At 35.9% G+C, this 20,601-nt stretch overlaps 1 protein-coding gene across 18 annotated transcripts in view; it reads left to right on the forward strand.

Moving 5' to 3' along the window:
* Dlg2 (discs large MAGUK scaffold protein 2) overlaps window positions 1–20,601 on the forward strand; it is a 1,341,778-nt gene that overhangs the window by 808,632 nt on the left and 512,545 nt on the right. For all 18 annotated transcript variants that reach the window (XM_051192230.1, XM_051192231.1, XM_051192225.1 and 15 more), the window contains one exon: window positions 16,090–16,259. In XM_051192230.1, the coding sequence (XP_051048187.1) occupies window positions 16,090–16,259 (170 nt within the window). The remainder of the gene's footprint in view (window positions 1–16,089; window positions 16,260–20,601) is intronic.

Below are 20,601 nucleotides of genomic sequence, written 5' to 3' on the forward strand. Positions count from 1 at the left end.
CCAAAGAATAAATCTGGGCTCCTACCTCACACCATACCCAAACATTAACTCAACGTGATTTATAAACCTAGATATATAAGCTAGAACTATGAAACTTGCCAGCGTTAGGGAGGCAAAGACAGGTGGATCTCTGTGAGTTCCAGGACAGCCAGGGCTATGCATAGAAACCATCTCTCAAAAAAGCAAAAATTTTGAGAGCATATGAGTAAATCCTTATAACCTTATAACCTTATAACCACTAGGCAGTGGTTTTCTAATATGTAAACAAATTAACAAACAAAAAAATGATAAATTGAACTTCAGCTAAGAAGTGTTCTTGTTTTCAAAATACATTGCAAAGGTTAAAAAACAATCGTCCAAACCAGTAGAATAATATTATCAAGTAACATATCTGGCAGTTTGATTATAGCCAAAATAAATAAAAACTGCTATACCTCAGTAATAGAAAAACAAGACAATCTGAGAGTAGTCAAACTGTGTTTGCACTAGTTTATTATCGTAGCTCAACAAGTTACCATAACTTATGGCCTCAAGTAACACAAATATGCTGTTTTATAATCTTCAAAGTCAGAAATCTGAAATCAAGTTTCCTAAGACAGACTCAGGAGGGTGACTGGTCACTTCAAGGCTCTCTGAGAGCATTTGTTTTCTTGTTTCTAGTTTTATTACATTTTACCCCCAATATTTGAAGAGTGTTTGCAATCCATCATGTCATAAACAAGTCCTCTATGAAAGTACAGCAATTCAAGCTTCCATCATGATACCTTTCTCTGACTGTATTTCCTCCCACCACTTCCTGTTGATAAAGACTCCTATGATTACATTGGGCCTGTTCTACTCTGTCAAAGTGCTAAATAAAACAACTAAGTCTATTCACCAGGGAGAGAACACTTTGGTTCTGGCTCCATAGAAGTACCTTTTATATATAAACAAGAGTACCATATACCATTTCCTAAACATGCCAGTAGGTATTTGACCTTATGTCCTGATTATCCCATAGGTAACATTTCTGTTTTCAAAGCTGACACTAAATTGTAGGGTTCCTTTAAAAATCAAGAGGATTGATTCAGAGTGTTTCATGAAATCCAGTTATCTAATTAGACTGGAGAAAAAAAAAAAAAACTAGCCTATCACCTCCTCACAGAGGAATGATGGGATTGCTAAAATGCAGATAAAATATGTGTGTATGTTGGTGTGTGTGTGTGTGTGTGTATTCCGTCCTGGGCTCTAATTTCTAGCTCGTAGGGAGAAACTCCTGGCATCATTTTTAGGTCAGCAACTAGCTCTGAGTAAAATCTAAAAGAACCTTACGCTGCTCTAATGAAGAGGGAGACCGGGAGACCCTCCATAACTCAGAGGCCCTAGCAAGGTTACAGAACCTCTTTCACTGTGGCAACTTTATCCAAAAATAAAAAAGAAAGAAAGGGAGGAAGGCAGGCAGGGAAGGATGGAGGGACAAAGGGAGGAATAAGAAAGTGCTGCAGAAGAATCTGAGGAGTTTTTCATTTTATAATTATATTCTAGTTGTTGTGAATCTGAGAAGTTCAGAATGTTATTACCATGGCCAAGAAATTGAGTTTTTTGCTCAGAATTAATTTTCAGTTCTCAGAAGATCTAGTCCTTAAGGCCTTTTTCTAATAGCTAGAATTGATTTCAACTTTACACACGTCATGCCACTAGTTTTTATTTGTTTCTTATAACCTCTCACGAAGACATGTTGCCATTCCTGAAAGTATGAAGTCACTGCAAAAAAGCTTAACAGTCAGATGCTAATATCATGTAAGTGTTAGAGCTCCTGGCTCCCCTTCCCCACTGGAATAATAATAATAATAATAATAATAATAATAATAATAATAATAATAATAATAAAAATAAAAAACAGAGTCAGAGTAAGACATAGTTAAACTGGAAAGAACAGGTTTTGTTTGAGGACAATTGCAGTAGGGGGGGAAGAGACTTCAATATAGAAATGGAGTCATTTCTAAATCTCACATAGAGAAATGGAGATTCACAGACAAGGAGCAGGGTCATGTTTGGTAGACAGAGAATTGACAAGAGAAAGCACAGGGGTAAGGGGAAAGTGGCTTGCTAAATTGACCTAACAGGATTATTTCTGAAGGCCCTGTTGATCAGATACCAGAGTGAGGGATTTTTTTCCTAAGCCGCTTTGGCAGAATACTTGCTAAAAACAGCCATACAACTCTAACAAGGGTAGACCCTGAATCCCAAGGTCAAAGCCTCTGTGAGAAGGGACCCGCCTAAAGTTCACTAGGATTATAGAATATTAAGTGCCAGGTCGGCTCCAACTTTGGAGGAAGCTGAGGTAATGGTTGAAAGAAGTCTCACATGATCCTTTGAGCTATTGCAAGCCAGGCAAACTTTGGTACAAGGTACCCTTCATTCTCTGTGATATCTGTTACATGGTACTCACATCCTACCCATGACTGCCACCTCTCCAGGGAAGAAAAAATATGCTTTAGTTTCCCAGAGAAAGTAAAGTTGAAAGCTAGATCCAAATAGGTTATTTAGACTACTCATAACTCAACCCAAGGAATTTTCAGCATCTAGAGAGTACCCTAGGTTAGCAGTCCCTCCCCAAAACACGTCTTTCTTCCTTTCCTGAGAAGGCCCTCAGTATGTGGCACTACAATTTATATACCCAAACTCCACCTACTTCTTAACATAATTGCTTTGGAGACACTTTTGTGCCTACAGTTGTGCAGCAGGCTGACATCATTAGCCCTGTGGATATGAGCTAAGAAATCCACATAGTTATTTGATGTGCATGCTGGGACCAAACTTAGGTCCTCTGAAAAAATGAGAACAAGCTCTTGCTTATGGCCATCTCTGTGTGTCTAGTGCTTTAACTTTTAATAATGTGACTTTCTTATTGGTGGGGCTTTATGTACACAGATTCTTTCATGTGTGTGTTTGGGGGGGGGAGGTAAGTGTGTATTCATAGATTCTTAACTATGTGCCCAGTTAATCATCATCAAATAAGTGCAGCCACTGGGAAAGAAGTGGACAGATTTTGAGTCTCAGTCTCAGCCATTCATAAGAAATGAACATGGTGATGTCTCTGTAATAAACTAAGAGAAAGACTTCCTGATTAGATTTAAGTTTCTACTATGGATAAGATACAGTACTGGATGCTGTAAGACATAGATTAATGAATGAACAAGAGAGCATTAGACACAGTGAATAATGCTGTAATAATGAGACTTAAAGCATCTCATATTTTCCTTCCTAACATGCATCTGTCAATAAAATAACAATCTTCTAAAGCAAATAATTTAGGTATTATTATGATGACAGCAGGAATAAACACTGCAAACTCATTACAAGAAATTCTAAAAGCCAATAACACTATAGATAACATGTGTACCTATTAATGTTATTTCTATTGGATCTTAAAGCTATGAACATATTTCCTTTATCATACTTTCCAGTTATCATTTACAGGATTAATATTAATGGTCATTGCAAGAATAATCTATAAGCTAGGGACAAGACAAGTCTTTTGAGTTTGCTCCTATCATACCCAAGTAGATACAGCTGGTAATTGCCAAGCCAAAGAATTGCACTGTGCTTTTGTGGCTATGTGGACTTCTTCCCAAGTTCATAATCCACAGGGTTAATGATGCCACTATCTGATTATTTGGGGAGTCTAGCTGAGCTATCTAGAGCATATGCAAAGAGGGTGGCTTAAGAAGTGATTTGTCAAAATGCAGATAATCAATGACAAAAGCTTGGAATGTGGGTCTCAGTTAGAAGACCTGGGCAGTTTAAAGAACCTCTGAAAGTGGAACCAGGATGTATCCCTGAAGCATGAAAGAACTTTGGGAGCACATTCCCCATGGAGGGATACTCCCTTAGCCTAGAGGCAGGAGGGAAGGCCTAGTCCCTACTCCAAATGACTTAACAGATTTTGATGATCCCTCCTGAAAGTCATCACCCTTCCTGTAACATATTCTCTGATCTGGATCCTGTATCATGCACTCATTACATGGTTATCTCTCTTTATGTGGAATTTACCATCTCATCACAGTGTTGGGGGATGACTTTGAGCTGTGAAATGTGGCAAATGGTGAAGCCTAGAGGAGAGGGAGAGTTGGAATAGAAGTTAATGGTTTCATTTGGGGCAACTTTAGTTTCTGATGTCTGTGCAAATTTGAGAGCAGATGTCTGGCAGGCAGCTGGACACATGGGTTTGGAGCTGTCAGAAATCTTGATTGGAAAGAAAAGGTGGATCTTTAAAACTGGGTCAACTTTGAGATTGCTTTGTGAAAGAACAGAGTAAAAAAAAAATAATGACTTAAGATTATGTCCTGAATTATTTTAAGTTCAGGACACAAGTTTGAGCAGAGCTTTCAGTGTGAGTAATTCATATTTCAGTGAATACTTGGATGGATTTAGTGTTGAATTTTCAAATCTGCAGTTCACCTGCCCAATAGGTAGGCTGAAGACACCTGATGATTTTTTGTTCACACTTCTCCACATGCCGTTGCTCATCTCCCACTCTTCAAAGAAAAGTTTGCCAGTGCCAATTCCCCCAAACTACTATGGTTCATTTCCTAGATAGAAAAGAAAAACCCAAAATATATATTTTGTATGATGAGCATGATGATTGAGTATGATGATTTATTGGTTTATCCTTCCATTAAATAACACATTTCTATTTTGTGACTTTAATAGAGTTGAAAAGCAATTGTTAGCTAACAGCATTAAAATAATTTTCACTACAAATTACAGAATCTGAGGCCTATCACTTTTCTTCCCATCCTATTGACTTGTTTGTATGAATGAATATGATTCCTTGGCATCTAAATCTTTGAAAGAAAAAAAAAAACAAACCTTCATTTACTACAGCTGTTCAGGCTGGTGTCATTTGGTCTTTTCTGTCACAACTGTCTAGAAAAAACTCAGCCTTGACTTTCAAACTTCTTCCACTATTCCTTTTCCTTTCCATTACCCTCTGTCTCTCACTTTGAAGCCCAGGCTGATCTTGAGCATCGGTCCTCCTAGTTCAGTTTACCAGGTGCTAGGATTACTCATGAATCTCTATATTTGGTTTTCATATTATAGAGCAGAAAAAATTTTATAAAGCAGCAGAACACTAAAATTCTGAGAGACTCCTCAAATGATCTGGGTCCCCTCTCATTCATAATGCTATGTAACACTGCCCACACCTGGCCAGCTTTACTTCTTCTACAGAGAAATCTCCAAAACCTCCCATTCCTCCATCATTTCCTGGAAATTAATCTAAATCTAGCCTAAACTTAAAAAGAATAAAAGCTGAAACCATCTGAAGAAGTCCCTTAGTTTCTTTTGCTATTAAGGTAGATCAAGAGCCCTTCTGATAACCTAAATCCATCTATTACTGTCTTTTAAAGACCTCATTTGATCACTTAGTTCCATTATAGCCTACATCTCTAAAATCAGCCTTTCTTCAGTCATTCTCTGGACATTTAAATGTTTTATAGCTGCTAATTTTTCAGAAAAAGTACAATTAATAAATGTGGCATGAGCCGTGCCTATTAGAAGAGCAGTTTGCACATAGTCTTTCTTTATGTTTCCTTTATAATCTTTCATTGTCAAATTCTATCTGAGTCCCTCACAATCTCCCAGCCAAGAATATAATATCACTTGTACAGGATACTTGGCCAAAGCAAGTATAATCTGTTTATTCCTCTTCTTACTCCATATTATAACACTCTTTTCCTGGCTCCTAGTTTCTCATACTTTCCTCCCACTGATCAACCCTTTTTACATCTTGACTTCAGTTTCCCCTAACTTACTGGTCTTTAGCCCGAAAAAAACAAAATGAAAAAAAAAATCAAACAAAAATACCCAGTTGTGATCCATTTTGCATTCTTCAAAATAGCATCTTGTTTAATCATAAATTTAAATATCAGCACAGGATGTGTGGCCTTCTGTAAATTTCAAAACACCATGCTTTCTGTATTACATTAATATTTCACATACCACCAGTGGAATATAACTATGTACTGATTTGAGTCTACACTTAAAAATTTGAAATCTGAATGAAAAGATCTAATTGCATTGTCATTCTTTTTCCTCCTTGAACTTAGTTTCTTTTCTACATTCTCTCAAAGTTTTAGCCTGATTTTTTTTTTAATGTTAGACCTTATGGGTCATGCCCAGAAATGCATATATAAAAAAAGTATTATGTTTTCCCAAATTCTCTGTGACCATAAGACTTTAAATATTGACATTTTTAAGGCTAAACTCCTCCTATTATTATTAATATAAAATTGATAAAAAGTACTTCAACATATTAAATCATCTATTTGTAGTTCTAAACAATAAAAATGTAATTATAGTAGGAATTTTTGTTTTCAACAAGACAAATAAAACCACATCTACCCAACTTTTCCATTTGAAAATGCAACTGTATCTAAGAAGCATATTTTTTACATTTTATACATGAAAGAGAAGATGTGGTTGGCATGGGAAACTGCTATGTCATCAGAAATCAGTATCACAGACCACCAGAGTTGTCACAGGGGCCATAGGAAAATGTATCACTTTAATTGTAGCTTTCTCTTATTGTCTGGAAGCTTCTCTGCCCTGCTGCCCTGCTGCATGCAGACTCTTTTACTAAGTTATTCCACAGAACTACTCATAGAATCCTGTGTTCTGTTATGCTCCAAAATGAAATTTCATGGACAGTTATAAGGTCATGCAAAAAAAAAAAAAAAAAAAAAAAAGTCTGAATCACTGACAACCATGGGTTGCTTTGTACTTCAGAAGAGAAAATTATGAATTTCAATGAACCAGATACCTAGAAAGTAAGATGACCTTTGTAAGCAAGGGTGCCCTTCTTCCTGCACTTATCCTCATGCCTCAAAGCCCAGGCCTCTGGATTTTTGTCTGTAACTGAAGAATAATGTAGAAAAAAAAAAAAAAAAAAACGAAGCATACATTTGTAAAGAGAAATCCAGCTTGCTTTTATAAACTCACAAAATGTCACCAGTATTTTCAAAATGTGTCATGAGTTTTCATCACAAAATTAATTTGAGTTTATGTTGTGGAATGTGATTAAGCTGAGGGAGAAATGGAGAGTTTGGAAATTGTAAAATCATGTAAACAATGATAGCTGATTTTTAAAGCTGGAGAAAGGTCAGAAAACAACCTTGCTAATCATCTTCCCTTGAAAATTAGTAGCTTCAGGCAATTTAACATTATCTGCTGTATAGGGAATTGCTCTCAACCTTTGCCAAAATCAAATAACTCCAGTAATTATAGGTTTGTAGTTAAGAAGGTCCTTGAGCTACAGCTATCAGAATTCAAAATTGGGCAGCAAAATGATACATACTTCATTACTAGCAAGCCCAATAAAACATTTTCCTATGTTAATTCATTCACGCTTTCATTCAACAATTCTGTTATTTTCCTTTTGAATGAACAACTACTGCAAACTTTGCCCTTTTCTATTAGTTATAGATGAAATAATAAGATATTTCTTCTCTAAAAACTTACAACCCCCATAGGCCTAGGCCCTGCCACAAATGATATGACAGACTGAAGGCTTCACCCTTCCTTGGGGAGCAGAAAGGGGATGGGCTGGGGTTTCTTGGGGGTGACAGGGGAAAATGGGAGGGTCAGGGAACTGGGACTGGCATGTAAAACAACCTTGTTTTGAAATTAAATTTTAAAAAAAGGAAAAAATGATTTCTAATTTGGCATTTTGATCCATTTGAAAAGTACTCTTGACTTTCAAATAGATAATGCAAGAGTGGGGTGGCCATAAGTTATGAATTGTAAAACACCAGAGGTAGAACAAAATTTTAAAAATCATTGAATTCACGGGGGATCATCAAAGTCCTCACCCTTCCCTGGAAGTGGATGGGGGGGGCAGTCAGGGGAAAGGGAGGCTAGGAGGGAGAGTGAACTAGGATTGATATGTAAAATAAGATTGTTCCTAAGCTAAATAAAAATTTAAAAAGGGAAAAGAAAGCAGATTTCAAAAAAATCATTGAATCCAACATGAAGACACAGAAGAAAATTGCAGGACTAGATTTTGTGCATGATTTATAAACTCAATGTTCTTCTTAGTGTACTTAATTTCTTGTGAATCTCAGTTTCTCTCTGAAATATTTACCACTATCATAAAGCAAAGGTGAATTAGAATAAAAAAAAGTATGTAATTATGAGGCCCATGTGTCTGGGGCAACATCCATTTTTTGAATCGAGGGAAATGAAGACACATTTCCTAAAGTCTAATTACTTCATGGTGTGGTAGATCTACCAATATAGCCAGTCATCCTGCAGGTTTGGATGAGAACCCACAATGTCTTTGTTTGCACTCCAGGTCTTATGAGCAATCAGAACTTCAGTGATCCTGAAACATTTCTTGAGGCCATGGAGTATGAACTGGCCCTAAATGAGGCCAGATTTAACTGGAATTTTGGAAGAGATAAAGAAATATGAAATAAAATATAGTGACATGTTTGGCGAACAATACAAGAGGAAAGAGTTCAAATTTAGATTTCATACATAATGTTACTTCTTAAATAAAAACTGACAAATAAAAATAAATCACTGCCTTTATTTTATATGTATTAAGAAAGTCTTGATGAATTGAGGGGTGATCAGAAACACTGACAAGGTTGATTTGGGAAGGGTAACCTTTTGTCTAAGGTAGACTAGAGGGCATTTTATTAGCCTAACATCAGAAAAGCCAGGTAGAGCTGGGCATTGGTGGCACATGCCTTTAGTCCTAGCACTCGGGAGGCAGAGGCAGGAGCATATCTGTGAGTTCGAGGCTGGCCTGGTCTACAGATCAAGTTCCAGGACAGGCTCCAAAGCAATACAGAGTAACCTTATCTCAAAAAATTGGAAGGAAGGAAGAAAGAAGCTGTTGTAGTAACTGAATCTTGGTGGGAGAGGGAGCACCCATCTCATGAAAGTTTACATGTTGTCCTCCTGCTGTGGACAGAATTTTATAATAGGCAGAATCAGCAGTGTCCAGCCCTGTGGTTCTTTCTCTTTGAAATCCCCATTTGATGCCTATTTTCTTTGTCATACTCATTAAGCTGCCTGGCTTGAGATATGTTACTGGCAGCTCTGCTTCTCCAGAAAAGAGCCAAAAGACCAATCACTGGTGCTGAAATAGCAATTTCTTCCCTCGTTGTGGAAAGCTGTGATGTTTCCCAGATGACAGCTGCAGACACTCCTGGAAGCATTTCATATAAGGGAAATGAAGTAGCAAATGGAGAGGGAGAGACAGTATGTTCACTGTAGAAGATAGCGTCTATGCATAATAAACACAGTTACTCTCATCCAGAGTTAGAGCAAAGTCCTATTTTAAAAATGGAGACAAAAGTGACTGAATTGGCTAATGCTGAAGGAAAGGAGTCAGAAAGAATCTAGAACATAAAGTACATGCTGGAAAATGATTTGCGTGTGCACAGCTGTTACAGGAAAAATAAAAGATCCAGAGACAGATATTGAAGTTCAGACTTCAAGCTGGAGATCAGAAAACAAAGCAGCTGGCACTATCTCTCACCTCTACCTCAGACTGCAAGGCTATCCTGGCTCCATCAAACCTTAGACTGTTGCCTCTCCACAGCATGGCTAAAGAATCCTGAGATTTCAATGCCTACCTATCCTTAATGGATAATGGATAATGGATAATGAATCTCTGATACTGACTACTGAACATTCTGCTCCTATCTTTTATACTCTTCTAATATAAACCCATGTGCTGACATCATCTTTGTGTAATCTGTTTCTCTTTAGGACTGGATCAATCTTGTGTAGATCTGGGTGGCCTTGGACTCAAAGAGATCCATCTACCTCTTTATACTGAGTCCTAGGATCAAAAGTGTGTACCATCACCTCCTAGCTTTTGGCTGATGGGATTAAAGGTGTATGCCTGGCTTCTATGGCTTGTGACTGACTTTGCTTTCTGAATCTTCAGGCCAGCTTTAATAAATTATAAATAATATATCACCACACACAGCCTGGTCTACATAGTACAGCTTGGTCTACATAGTACATAGTGAGGCCCTGTCTCAAAAAAAAGGTATATATACGTATACATATATGTATATACATATATATATATATACATATATATATGTCTTTATAATAGATAGTGGGACCCTGTCTCAAAAAAAGGCATATAGAAATAAACTAATAGAGATAATGTCAAGTGTTGGATTCTGCCTGTATTAAAGATAAAGGGTTTTTTGGGTTTTTTTGGGGGGGCAGTAATAAAATTTCACCAGAACTTATTAAGATGAGAAGAGGAATTAATTAGGAAGATACTTGGAGAAAAATCTCAAACTTAAGCATGTACTGGACAACTCAACTCTGGTAAAAGCAACCATGGACAGAGGCAGAATGGGCCATCTCGACAAATCCTTCCCTTTGCTGGAAGCCCTTATGCCCTTATTTCTTCTTATAAATCTATTTTACTCCAAATCTTTTTGTTCTTACTGAACAATGAATCTAATGGTATTAATTCTACATTCTCCCCAACAAGAACTCTGTAATAATGTGGGTCTTTACTTTGTATATTAGGTGCCTCCAAAATACCTGCCTTATTACTTTCCTGAAAAAATTTATATATATTGTTTTCATTTCTATTTTTAACTTCAGTTATAATGTTGTTCATGAACTAAGTGAAAAATTTCAAAACGGGAGGACCTTAGTAGTTTTTAAGTAGAAGTATTTATTTGAATTTTGAGGACAGACAGAGGGAAGAAAAACCAGGAATGTGATAAACTACGTTTATAATGACTGAGAGTGCTTGGGTGTGACTGAAGGTGTGTAGAAAGCTACAAACAAGTCAGGGGCAGGGAAAATTCTATGGAGGGTCAGATTTTCAGACACTCTGGCTAAGGCTGACTTGAAGTTTTCATGTGAATCAGATCAAGTCTTTCTTGGGGGAGCAGAGGAAGGGTCTTAGGGACAGAAAATTATATTATTTACCCAAAGCCTTTCTTTTAAATTTTTGTTTCTGAAAATGGCATTCAACATATTCTTTCCTCCATTTCTTAAATAAAGTAATAGTTTTTCCACAGATTTTCTTCACTTCTCTCCATGTTATTTTTCTCTATTATATTTTCTTCATATGCTCTCTTATGTAAATATTTTCTCATTCTTTTTCATAACAATAATATCTAACATTTCTTGATGTTACCTTTATTAGGCACTATGTTAATTATATCTATTGCATTATCTTACTTCATCCATGCTGCAGACTTTACATCGCCATTTTCTGGTATAGAAATTTCAGCTTTGAGATGTTGAATGAATTATTTCAAGAAACAGCTCCTAAGTTTTAGATTTGAGAGTAGTCCTCAGATTATATATATATGTGTGTGTGTGTGTAAAAGGAAAACATACTTTCTTCTTAGCTTATCTGAAACATTGTATGCCCATTATAGATGTGGAAGAAAAGATGTTTTAAAACACTAATAATCTCCTTACTTAAGAAGAACTGGAACTCTAACTTTGCCATATTCTTTTCTTCTAATATTTCTTGCATAGTAAACAGCAATATTTACAACTTTTAATGTGTATCATGATTTGGGAAGCATATTAAATAAATGAATATCCTTAATGCATGTAAAATCACAAAATATCTTATTTTAGCAATAAATCAAATGTTGATAACTATGAGAGAAAAGTTTATTTTACATGTTATTTTAAAGTATATTCTTGTGATAGCAGTTAAGAGCACATTAGCTACTGATCTAGAGAACCCAGTACAAATATGGCCACTAAAAATTGTCTGTAACACCAGGCAGTGGTGGTGCATGCCTTTAATCCCAGCACTCAGGAGGCAAAGGCAGGCAAATCTCTGTGAGTTTGAGGTCAGCCTGGCCTACAAAGCTACAAAGAGAAACCCAGTCTTGAAGAATTAAAACAAAAAAAAACTGTAACACCAGATTCAGGAGATTGGCATCCTCACAAAGACATACATGTAGGAAAATTAACAATGAACATAAAAATGAATAAATCATTTTTAAAATCTCAACAAAGAACCAGTATTATCTTCCACATTAGTTGTGAGTGATACCTCATCATGTGAGAAGGTATTTCATTGATAAATAAAACTGTTAGATGTGTTTATGTGGACAGATGCTAAGGATTAAATGGACTCTGGTTCATAATATATTTGATTGAAGGAAATACATCAGAATGCAAAAGAAAATTCCAGGGAATTATTGAAATCATTTTTTTTAACTGGGTGGCCAGTTCTGTTCTACAAGATGAAATTACCACAAGATAAAACTACAGACTTCTATCTGAAACAGCAAACACTGAGTGAAAGTGCCAGTTGCAGTAGTACAGTGAAGAGAAAGTCTGTACGCAAATGGCTTTCTAAGAGGATGGCTCAGAGCTATCTTAGAGGATGGACTTTCTCCTGGGAGGATGCATTACTTGAGCTTGAAGCTAATGATACATTGGCATGCCTTAAAATGAAGGTTTGACTTTACTCACAAAGGTTATCTGCAGTTAGAGTAAACAAATTCATTTTAAACAGCTGTGGCCCTCTGGCCAGATTCTATTTCAAGCAACTGGAAGGAAGTTGAATGCCCTAGTTCCCTAGCTTGACATTCTCTTCTTTCAAGAATTTCTAATGTAGAATCATCATCTGTTTTTATTTCAAGGTAAAGCAAACAACTCTAAATTCTTTGTATTAGCATAAAGAAGGGTAAAATCAGTTGGAAATCATGTCTCTGCCCTTACCAACAGTGAGTGACATTAACATTGGTACTGCTCTATTTATAAATTGGAGATCAATATTTCATGGACTGTAATGAGAAAAATGAGTGAAGGGACCAGATTAATAAAGCACAGAGTTGATATCCTAATGAGAATTTCATATTTCTACAATATTCACTGTAAGCATGTCTTACCTCCATCAGTAAAATTCATAACTCTAGGGTTACACTTATCTACACACCTGTTAACTGTCTACTGACTCCTCTCCCCAACCATAGCTATGCTTCCTCTTTTCTTATGGGAATATGAGATCCAAAGAGATGGGTGTCTTACTATGTAGACCTCACTTTGTTAATCTTATGCCTTATGCACTGTGTTAAAGCTATCTACTTTACCTATGTGTTCAGGAACAACCTCGTGAGTTAGGGTGTTTGGTTTATACTTGTAACTGATAATTAAAAATTTCACTGTACACAAAAGGAAGTAATTAATAGAGCTAAATAGATGTCACCTTCAATTTTTTTCTACAACTACTATCTATGAAAACTAGGGAGTTAAAGAATTTGAAGATTCCCCCATGGAAGGCTTCACCCTCCCTGGGGAGCAGAAAGGGATAGGGAGTTGGTGGGGGGCAGGGAACGAGAAGAGGGAGAAGGAACTTGGATTGACATGTAAAATAATACCTTGTTTCTAATTTAAATAAGAAAATTTAAAAATGAAAAAAGTGGTCAAGATATGCTTAGCATTCTGAACATGAGGTAATGGTAAACTATACTTTTCCATTATCATGAGACAGCAAAATTATCCACTCTGAAAGGACCAGCTGCTCCAGGGTGGCTGACATCCGTGATGCATGCCTACATTCTCAAGAGTATTTTACTTGATAGTTTTCCGGATTTTTTTTAATGTTTTGCTTTGTTAGGGAGGAAATGTATGCGTAAACCTATTAAACCCATTCCATCTGTCCTGATGAAATAGCATCACTACATCTTAGAGAAATCTTTCATTTCAGGATTTTAAGGGTGTTGCACACTCTCATAAAGGCAAGGGCTGCAATAATAGCTTCCTAAACAGACATAAAAAGAATTATGGGAAAAATACACTTAAAAATCTTCCCAATGCTTTTATATAATATGTTCATGATAAACTTGTACTTTGAATTGATATTCATATTATACATAAAATGATGCATCACATTAGATACATACAAACATACATACATATATACATACATACATACATACACATATTAGTAAGAAGTCTTGAAAGGTCCAGGTATATATCAGTACTAGAGTACTTGCCAAGTGTACATGAAGCCCTAGGCTTACAAAATCAGTGCTGCAAAAATAATAAATACAAACATAAAGGTGGTAGGTAAGTAAGTAGGTTGATAGAGAATAGATGATCATCACCATCATGAGGAAGATAGATAAATTAGATAGATAGATAGATAGATAGATAGATAGATAGATAGATAGATAGGTAGGTAGGAAGGATACATAGAAGCATAGACTATGAAACAAATCTAATCTTTGCCCAATCTGCCAATAAAAGGCTTAACTGCTTATATTATTACATATTATACTAATTTCTACAATGGACATCAACCTTATTCCACAAAGATGTAAAAGAATCCATTGTTAGGATTATTATACATCAATACATACTGCACTGAAAATACATTTATGAGGAGTATATTATATGCTAGGATCTCTGGAAAAGGCTTATATGCATATTGTCTACTTTATTTTTCCTTAAAACATTCATAGCAGATATTACTATTATTAAAGTAAAGAATGTGGACATTCAGAGAGATTTGTAACATGAGTTCTAATGGGTCTTAATAATAAAAGCCTAGAGTCAGATATTAGGGGTGAAAGCTGAAAAATCAAAGAAGCAGAGCAGCCAGCCACTAGAGCTCTTATCTCTATGAAATCCTCAGTCTGAAAAGAGACCTATATCCTCCTGCCTATGTTCCTTTCTCCACCAGCCATTTTACTTCCTGTCTGTCTATAGAGAGCTCCCGACCTCTATGGTTAGCTAGTGGCCATCTCTGCCCTCTGATCTTCAGGCAAGCTTTATTCGTTAGAGTATAAACATGGTAATATCACAGAGATTGAGAAAATTGCCTATAATATAAATTTAGAAGATGGAAATCCAACAATTGAATTTGAATTGTTGTTCTTTTCATATTAAATAAATACTTGCTAAATAATATAGCTCTTGAACAAAAGCAGACATTGGAAGGGAGAAGTAGGGAATGGAAGTTGGATAAGATACCAAACACATTCACTGTTTGGGGCTCACTTCAGAGGTAACAAAGAACACCCAAGAATGTTAGGTAGGAGGTTGTGGAGTCATCCAGGGAAGAGGTGGTGCTGACTTCAACCAGGAAAACTAGCAGGGAAGATGAACAAACCTTGATAGCCACTGGATTTGCCCTGTAAATTTATCTGAATGTACAGTGATAGAGGGAAGAAGGAGTGAGGTAAGAACAGTTGTTCACTTTTGACTTAGAGCAACAAAATAACGTGAGATGGGGAGTATTAAAATGGATGGGCAGAGTGAAGAAATCTTTCTAGTCAGAAACCCATTCTTTTAGCCATCAATCATCCCATCACTAATCATTATCATAAAAATAAAGTAACTAGAAAGGAAGTCAAATTATGCCTTCCTGTGTGAATATAGAAACAATTAAAGCATTACATAATTCTCAGTTTTTAAAGTAAATGTCTTAGACAGAATTATCTGAGGATCTCGTCAAGCTTCATTAGGTCTAAGCTCCAATATTTATAATACTGTGAGATGAATTCCAGGGTAAAGATATTTTAAAGATAATTCAACAAGCTATTCACATTGAGATGACTGGTTTATATGTTTTTTTTCTTCTTCCTACATAGTTATATTTTTGAGCGTTTCTACAATTATTGTATAACGCTTTTATCCAGTGAGTTAAGAATTTTTCAAAGTTAAATGATAAAATTACATCTGTTGTGTCTATATAGTCTGCCATAATAACTTTTGAGAAGCTTTTAGACCATAACTTTCACTCTAACCATTTAAGGCAGTAAAAATAATGATGTCATGGACAGATATCTTAAAATGCATATTCTTCTAATTATGCCATATGCCACTCAATTCAAGTCACACTACTATAGTAGAGTTTAAGATGGAAACTGACTAGCCTTGTGATAATTATGTGGAATGCCAGGCAGTCAAGGAGTTTGATGTTGACTTGATTTCTTATACTGTATGTAAGGAACCTTCCTTATTTGAACATTTTCAAATCTCTCACACTCTTAACACTTGTCAAGGTTAGTGATGATGAATTCCTCACTCCAAGTCCCTAGGTCCTGCTGAACCTTGCCTCTTCCTCCCTTGCAGGGTCAATGACTGTATCTTGCGGGTGAACGAGGTTGATGTGTCAGAGGTTTCCCACAGTAAAGCAGTGGAGGCCCTCAAAGAGGCGGGCTCAATTGTGCGGCTGTATGTACGTAGAAGACGACCCATTTTGGAGACTGTCGTGGAAATCAAGCTTTTCAAAGGACCGAAAGGTAACAAAACTATAAAAGACTCATACTGATGAACAAATGTCAACAATGTATGTCTAAATTTTAATACACAACCCACCACTAATTCTCTGACATCATTGCTTACCAGTAGACTAGACACTTCATGACAGCAGTTTTCGCAGATGGTTTAAGAAACCAGAAACTCAACACACAAACTCACATAAGGAGAATATGAATTTATAGAAAATAGCATAAATGATAATAACCATTTAATATTTCCTATGATTTTTTTATAGCTGATAGGCTCAATATAACTTGGACAACATTCTAACATTTCAGATGTGCATGGTAAATTTTTTCATATAACCAGGTAATAACATAAGTAACAAAAATAATCTTTACTGGGGCTGGAGAGATTGCCCAATAGTGAGGAGAGTTTGCTGCACTTACAGAGGACCTGAGTTCAGTTCCCAGCACCCATATCAGTTGACTCACAACCACATGTATCTCCAGCTACAAGGGATCTCACACACCCTTCTGACCTCTGTGCACATATGCTATTCATTTACATAGAAACATACACATAAAAATTTAAATCTTAAAACATAACAATCTTTTGATACTAAATTATATTTCATAATGTGATTCCTTTTAATTTTGTATTATGTTTGTAGCTAATAAGTATTGTATTGTTCTTAGCTTGGGACAGACAAAATAAGTTAAGCTTCTTTTTTAATGTTCACAGATGTCTAGATGATCTTGTACTTGCTTGAAGAAGCTGGGTAAAAAGTGAAATTGAATCATTATATGAATTTCATTTAGAACTCTGACATTAACACTACTCAAACAGTATTTCAGATGCTTCAGAAAATTTTAATAATTACCTTAACACAATTAAATATTTTAGATTATGACTGGATAATCATTAGACTTCATAACTATTTACTGTCAATTGCTAAATATGTGATTAAAAAATAAGCATGTCACCTTCTCTGGAGGACAGAATTAAGTGCTATTTTCCATCTTGGACATAAGAACCAGGCAGCCACATTAAAAAGCCTTGTTCATCCATTTACCTTCATTAAATCTGTGTACAAAATGAAATGAAACATTTTTTTAAAGATCCTGCACATAGAGAGGGGCATAGAATAAAGATGAGAGCATGTAGGTTGAACCCCAGCTCTGACCCTTACTAGTTGTTAGACTTTGGATAGATCTTCATTTTCTCAGCTATAGAATACAAATAAAAAGCAAGGTTTGTTCTTGGAAATGTTATGATGATTCATTGAAACAGTTCACATATTTGGAATAAATCCTGGTGCAAACTCAGGAAATATTAGCTATACATGCATGTTATTTTGTTATTTGAAGTTTTTTTTTTTTTTTTGCTGTTTTTTTTACTAAATATGGTAGCAGGTTTTTAGCAATGTAACAAAAATAGCTTAGAAGTTCCTCATGGCTTAAGTGCAGATGAATTAGAATTCAAATATGAATAAAGATCTACCCTATCCATTTACTAAAGGACACTGGAAGTTTGTCTTTTAAAGTCAAATGAATGGAAGATAGTTTTTTCTATGAAAAATATGTAGTACCTATAAATAATATGTGTCTATTTATACAAGTTGTCTAACAGCAATTATTCAACATTTGCCTAAGCAAAGGCTAATTTAAGCCTTCAAGAAAATATTGCCATTCTTTTACTGACTTCCTGCTCTGAGTCACTGGATGACCTCCAGCTGTTCAGCAAAACCCATAAAGGCTGCAGGGAGCTGATGACCCGCACTCCTTAATGTTACCAGGAACACATCAGTTGAATCATTATTCTGACATTAGACCCCCTCCAGCTCTTTTACTTCCTACTGAACCACTTTCTTCTTTGAGCCTGTGATGGAGCAAGAATGCCTTGTGATGACATGAGGGAAATAAGCAATGAATACTGATTAACCTGGTAGGTAGACAGTAACCCAATGAACATATGTAGAATATAAGATGGTTTCCTGGGCCAAAGAAATCATTGGGACAACTTTCTGTCCAGAAAGCTGGCTGTATGGAGCCTGCTGGGGAGTGTGCTGAGTCAGTAATACTTTTGTACTGGGATCTTTTTGTGTAGATCTGACAGGGATTTATTTCTCTATACAAAGCCTATTGATTAACAAAAAAGGACAGTATTCTAATCATTGTTTGAATTCCAGATGCCTCTCCCAGTGTCTTAAACTCAGGAAATGTAGAATTTGAGTAACAAGTAATTAGGCTGTGTACTAAATCTGAAGTGATGTTGCCTTCTTCCCTTTAGTATGCTATAATTTTTAATTTTATAATTATAGAATTCCTGAAAGAAATTTCTACTGTGATTAATTTGTATCATGGAAACTCTAATGAAATATGAAGGATAAAGACAAATCAGTCTCTTTCCTCAAAAGTCAACCTATTTAAAGATGTTTTCAATGCAAAATGACATCAGTTCTAGGATAGAGCTTGAGCCATGAGTTTATTAATGGGAAGATGGGATAGCTGTGTAATTTCTCTTATCCAGAAGAGTCAGGATATGCTGAATAACTGGAAACATTCGATCATTCCATGTGCTTGCAGTTCCCTATCTGGTCCTCTTTGACTACATAGTTTTCTGATGGTAACCATTAATATTCTAGTCAGTTATATGTATTCAACTAAGTGTATTTGACATATGACTATTTTGTTATACAGTAACCTGCTCCTTTAATTATTAAAAAATACTTATTAACTATTTCCTATGATATAACACAGCTAGACATTGATTCATAAAGAGAAGAAGTGGCTTTTGCTCTCAAGAAAATTATAGTCAGGTGAGGCAAACATCTATAATAAAACTGAGAAAACTAAAAATGAATGTAATAAGGGAAAACAGATTAGATAAAATGCCAAAAGAAACCAAAGCTACTCAAACTCTTGAATTATAGGTTAAAATAGCCATATAGCAATGTAGGAAAGAATTCCAGGTACAAATGAAAGCATGACATCCCAATGATAGCAAAGATTTTCATATTGTCTAGTAGTCAGGTAGTGTGACAAAGAGTGGCATGCATCTATATAGCTAAGGTAAGTAGGATCCAGATAATGCTATTTTGTTTTAATAATATTTAAGAGTTTAAAAGTTTAGATTTATATAAATGCAGAGGAAATATTGTACAAATTTTAAACATGGACTGTATATGATAAGATCCATTTTGTTGTTGTTGTTGTTTTCCTAGACAGGGTTTCTCTGTGTAGCTCTGGCTGTCCCAGGACTCACTCTGCAGACCAGTCTAGTGTTACGAGTATGTTTTCCTAGAGCTGCACCAGCCCCAAATAACACACAGAGATACTGAATTTGATAAAAACCTGTAGGCCAGTTACTAGTTTTTTATTGGCTAGCTCTGTCTCAAATATTAACCCATTTCTATTAATCTAAACATTTCCATGTGGTCTTATCTTACTGCAGAGAGAGCCCAGAGTTCTACCCTGTTGGTTCTACACCTTTTTTTATATATATACATTTGTAAATTTTATTATGTAAGTTACATTTTCTATATATCTGTAAGTATGTATGCACACACAAGTGTGGTCACCCTTCTTTCATTCTTGGCATCTATTCTCATAGTTCCCCATCAGGAAATAGGTTCCATTTCCTGTTTTGAATCTTCACACATCTGCAGGTCTTGCAACTCACTGAAGCCAATAAAGTACAGTAGAAATGACACTATGCCTTTAGAAACTGCACAGTTCTGTTTATCCCATACTCTTTGATAAAACAGAAAGTCCCCCCTCTTTCCCTCTTACTTCCTCCCTCCCCCCTCTCTTCTCTGACAGTTGAGCTTTATGAAGTTTCCAGTGTCCATTGACATCATATGAAACAACTCCCTAATCCCTTCCTTTATGCCCACAGATTAGTAAATCTCTGAGCTCTCATCATAGAAATATCTCATTTCAGGGACTGGGGATTATTAATACTCATATCCAAACCTGTTAGCATGCAGTGAATAAAAGGCTATGCAATGACCTACTCTTTTTTACTCTTTTTTTTTTTTTTTTTTTTTTTTTTTTTTTTTGATACAATGCTATTGGCCCGGTACTAGTTTCTTATTGGCTAGCTCTGTCTCAAGTATCAACCCATTTCCACCGACCCATGTATTTTCACATGGTCCCCTCTTTCCAGGGAGCCTGCCTGCATTCTGCTTTCTCCATCTTGACTCCTCCTTACTCCTTCCTAATTCCTCCCTGTCTCCTAGTCCCTCCTATCGTCCTTTCCTATTGGCCAACAGTGCATTATTCATCAACCAGTATGAGAAACACATATACATAATGGCATCTCCCATCATCTCCTCTTTTCTGTCTAAATAAAAAGAAGGGTTTTAACCTTAACATAGCA

The sequence above is a fragment of the Phodopus roborovskii genome, unplaced genomic scaffold (genome assembly GCF_943737965.1).
Source record: "Phodopus roborovskii unplaced genomic scaffold, PHOROB, whole genome shotgun sequence".
Taxonomy (NCBI): Eukaryota; Metazoa; Chordata; class Mammalia; order Rodentia; family Cricetidae; genus Phodopus; species Phodopus roborovskii.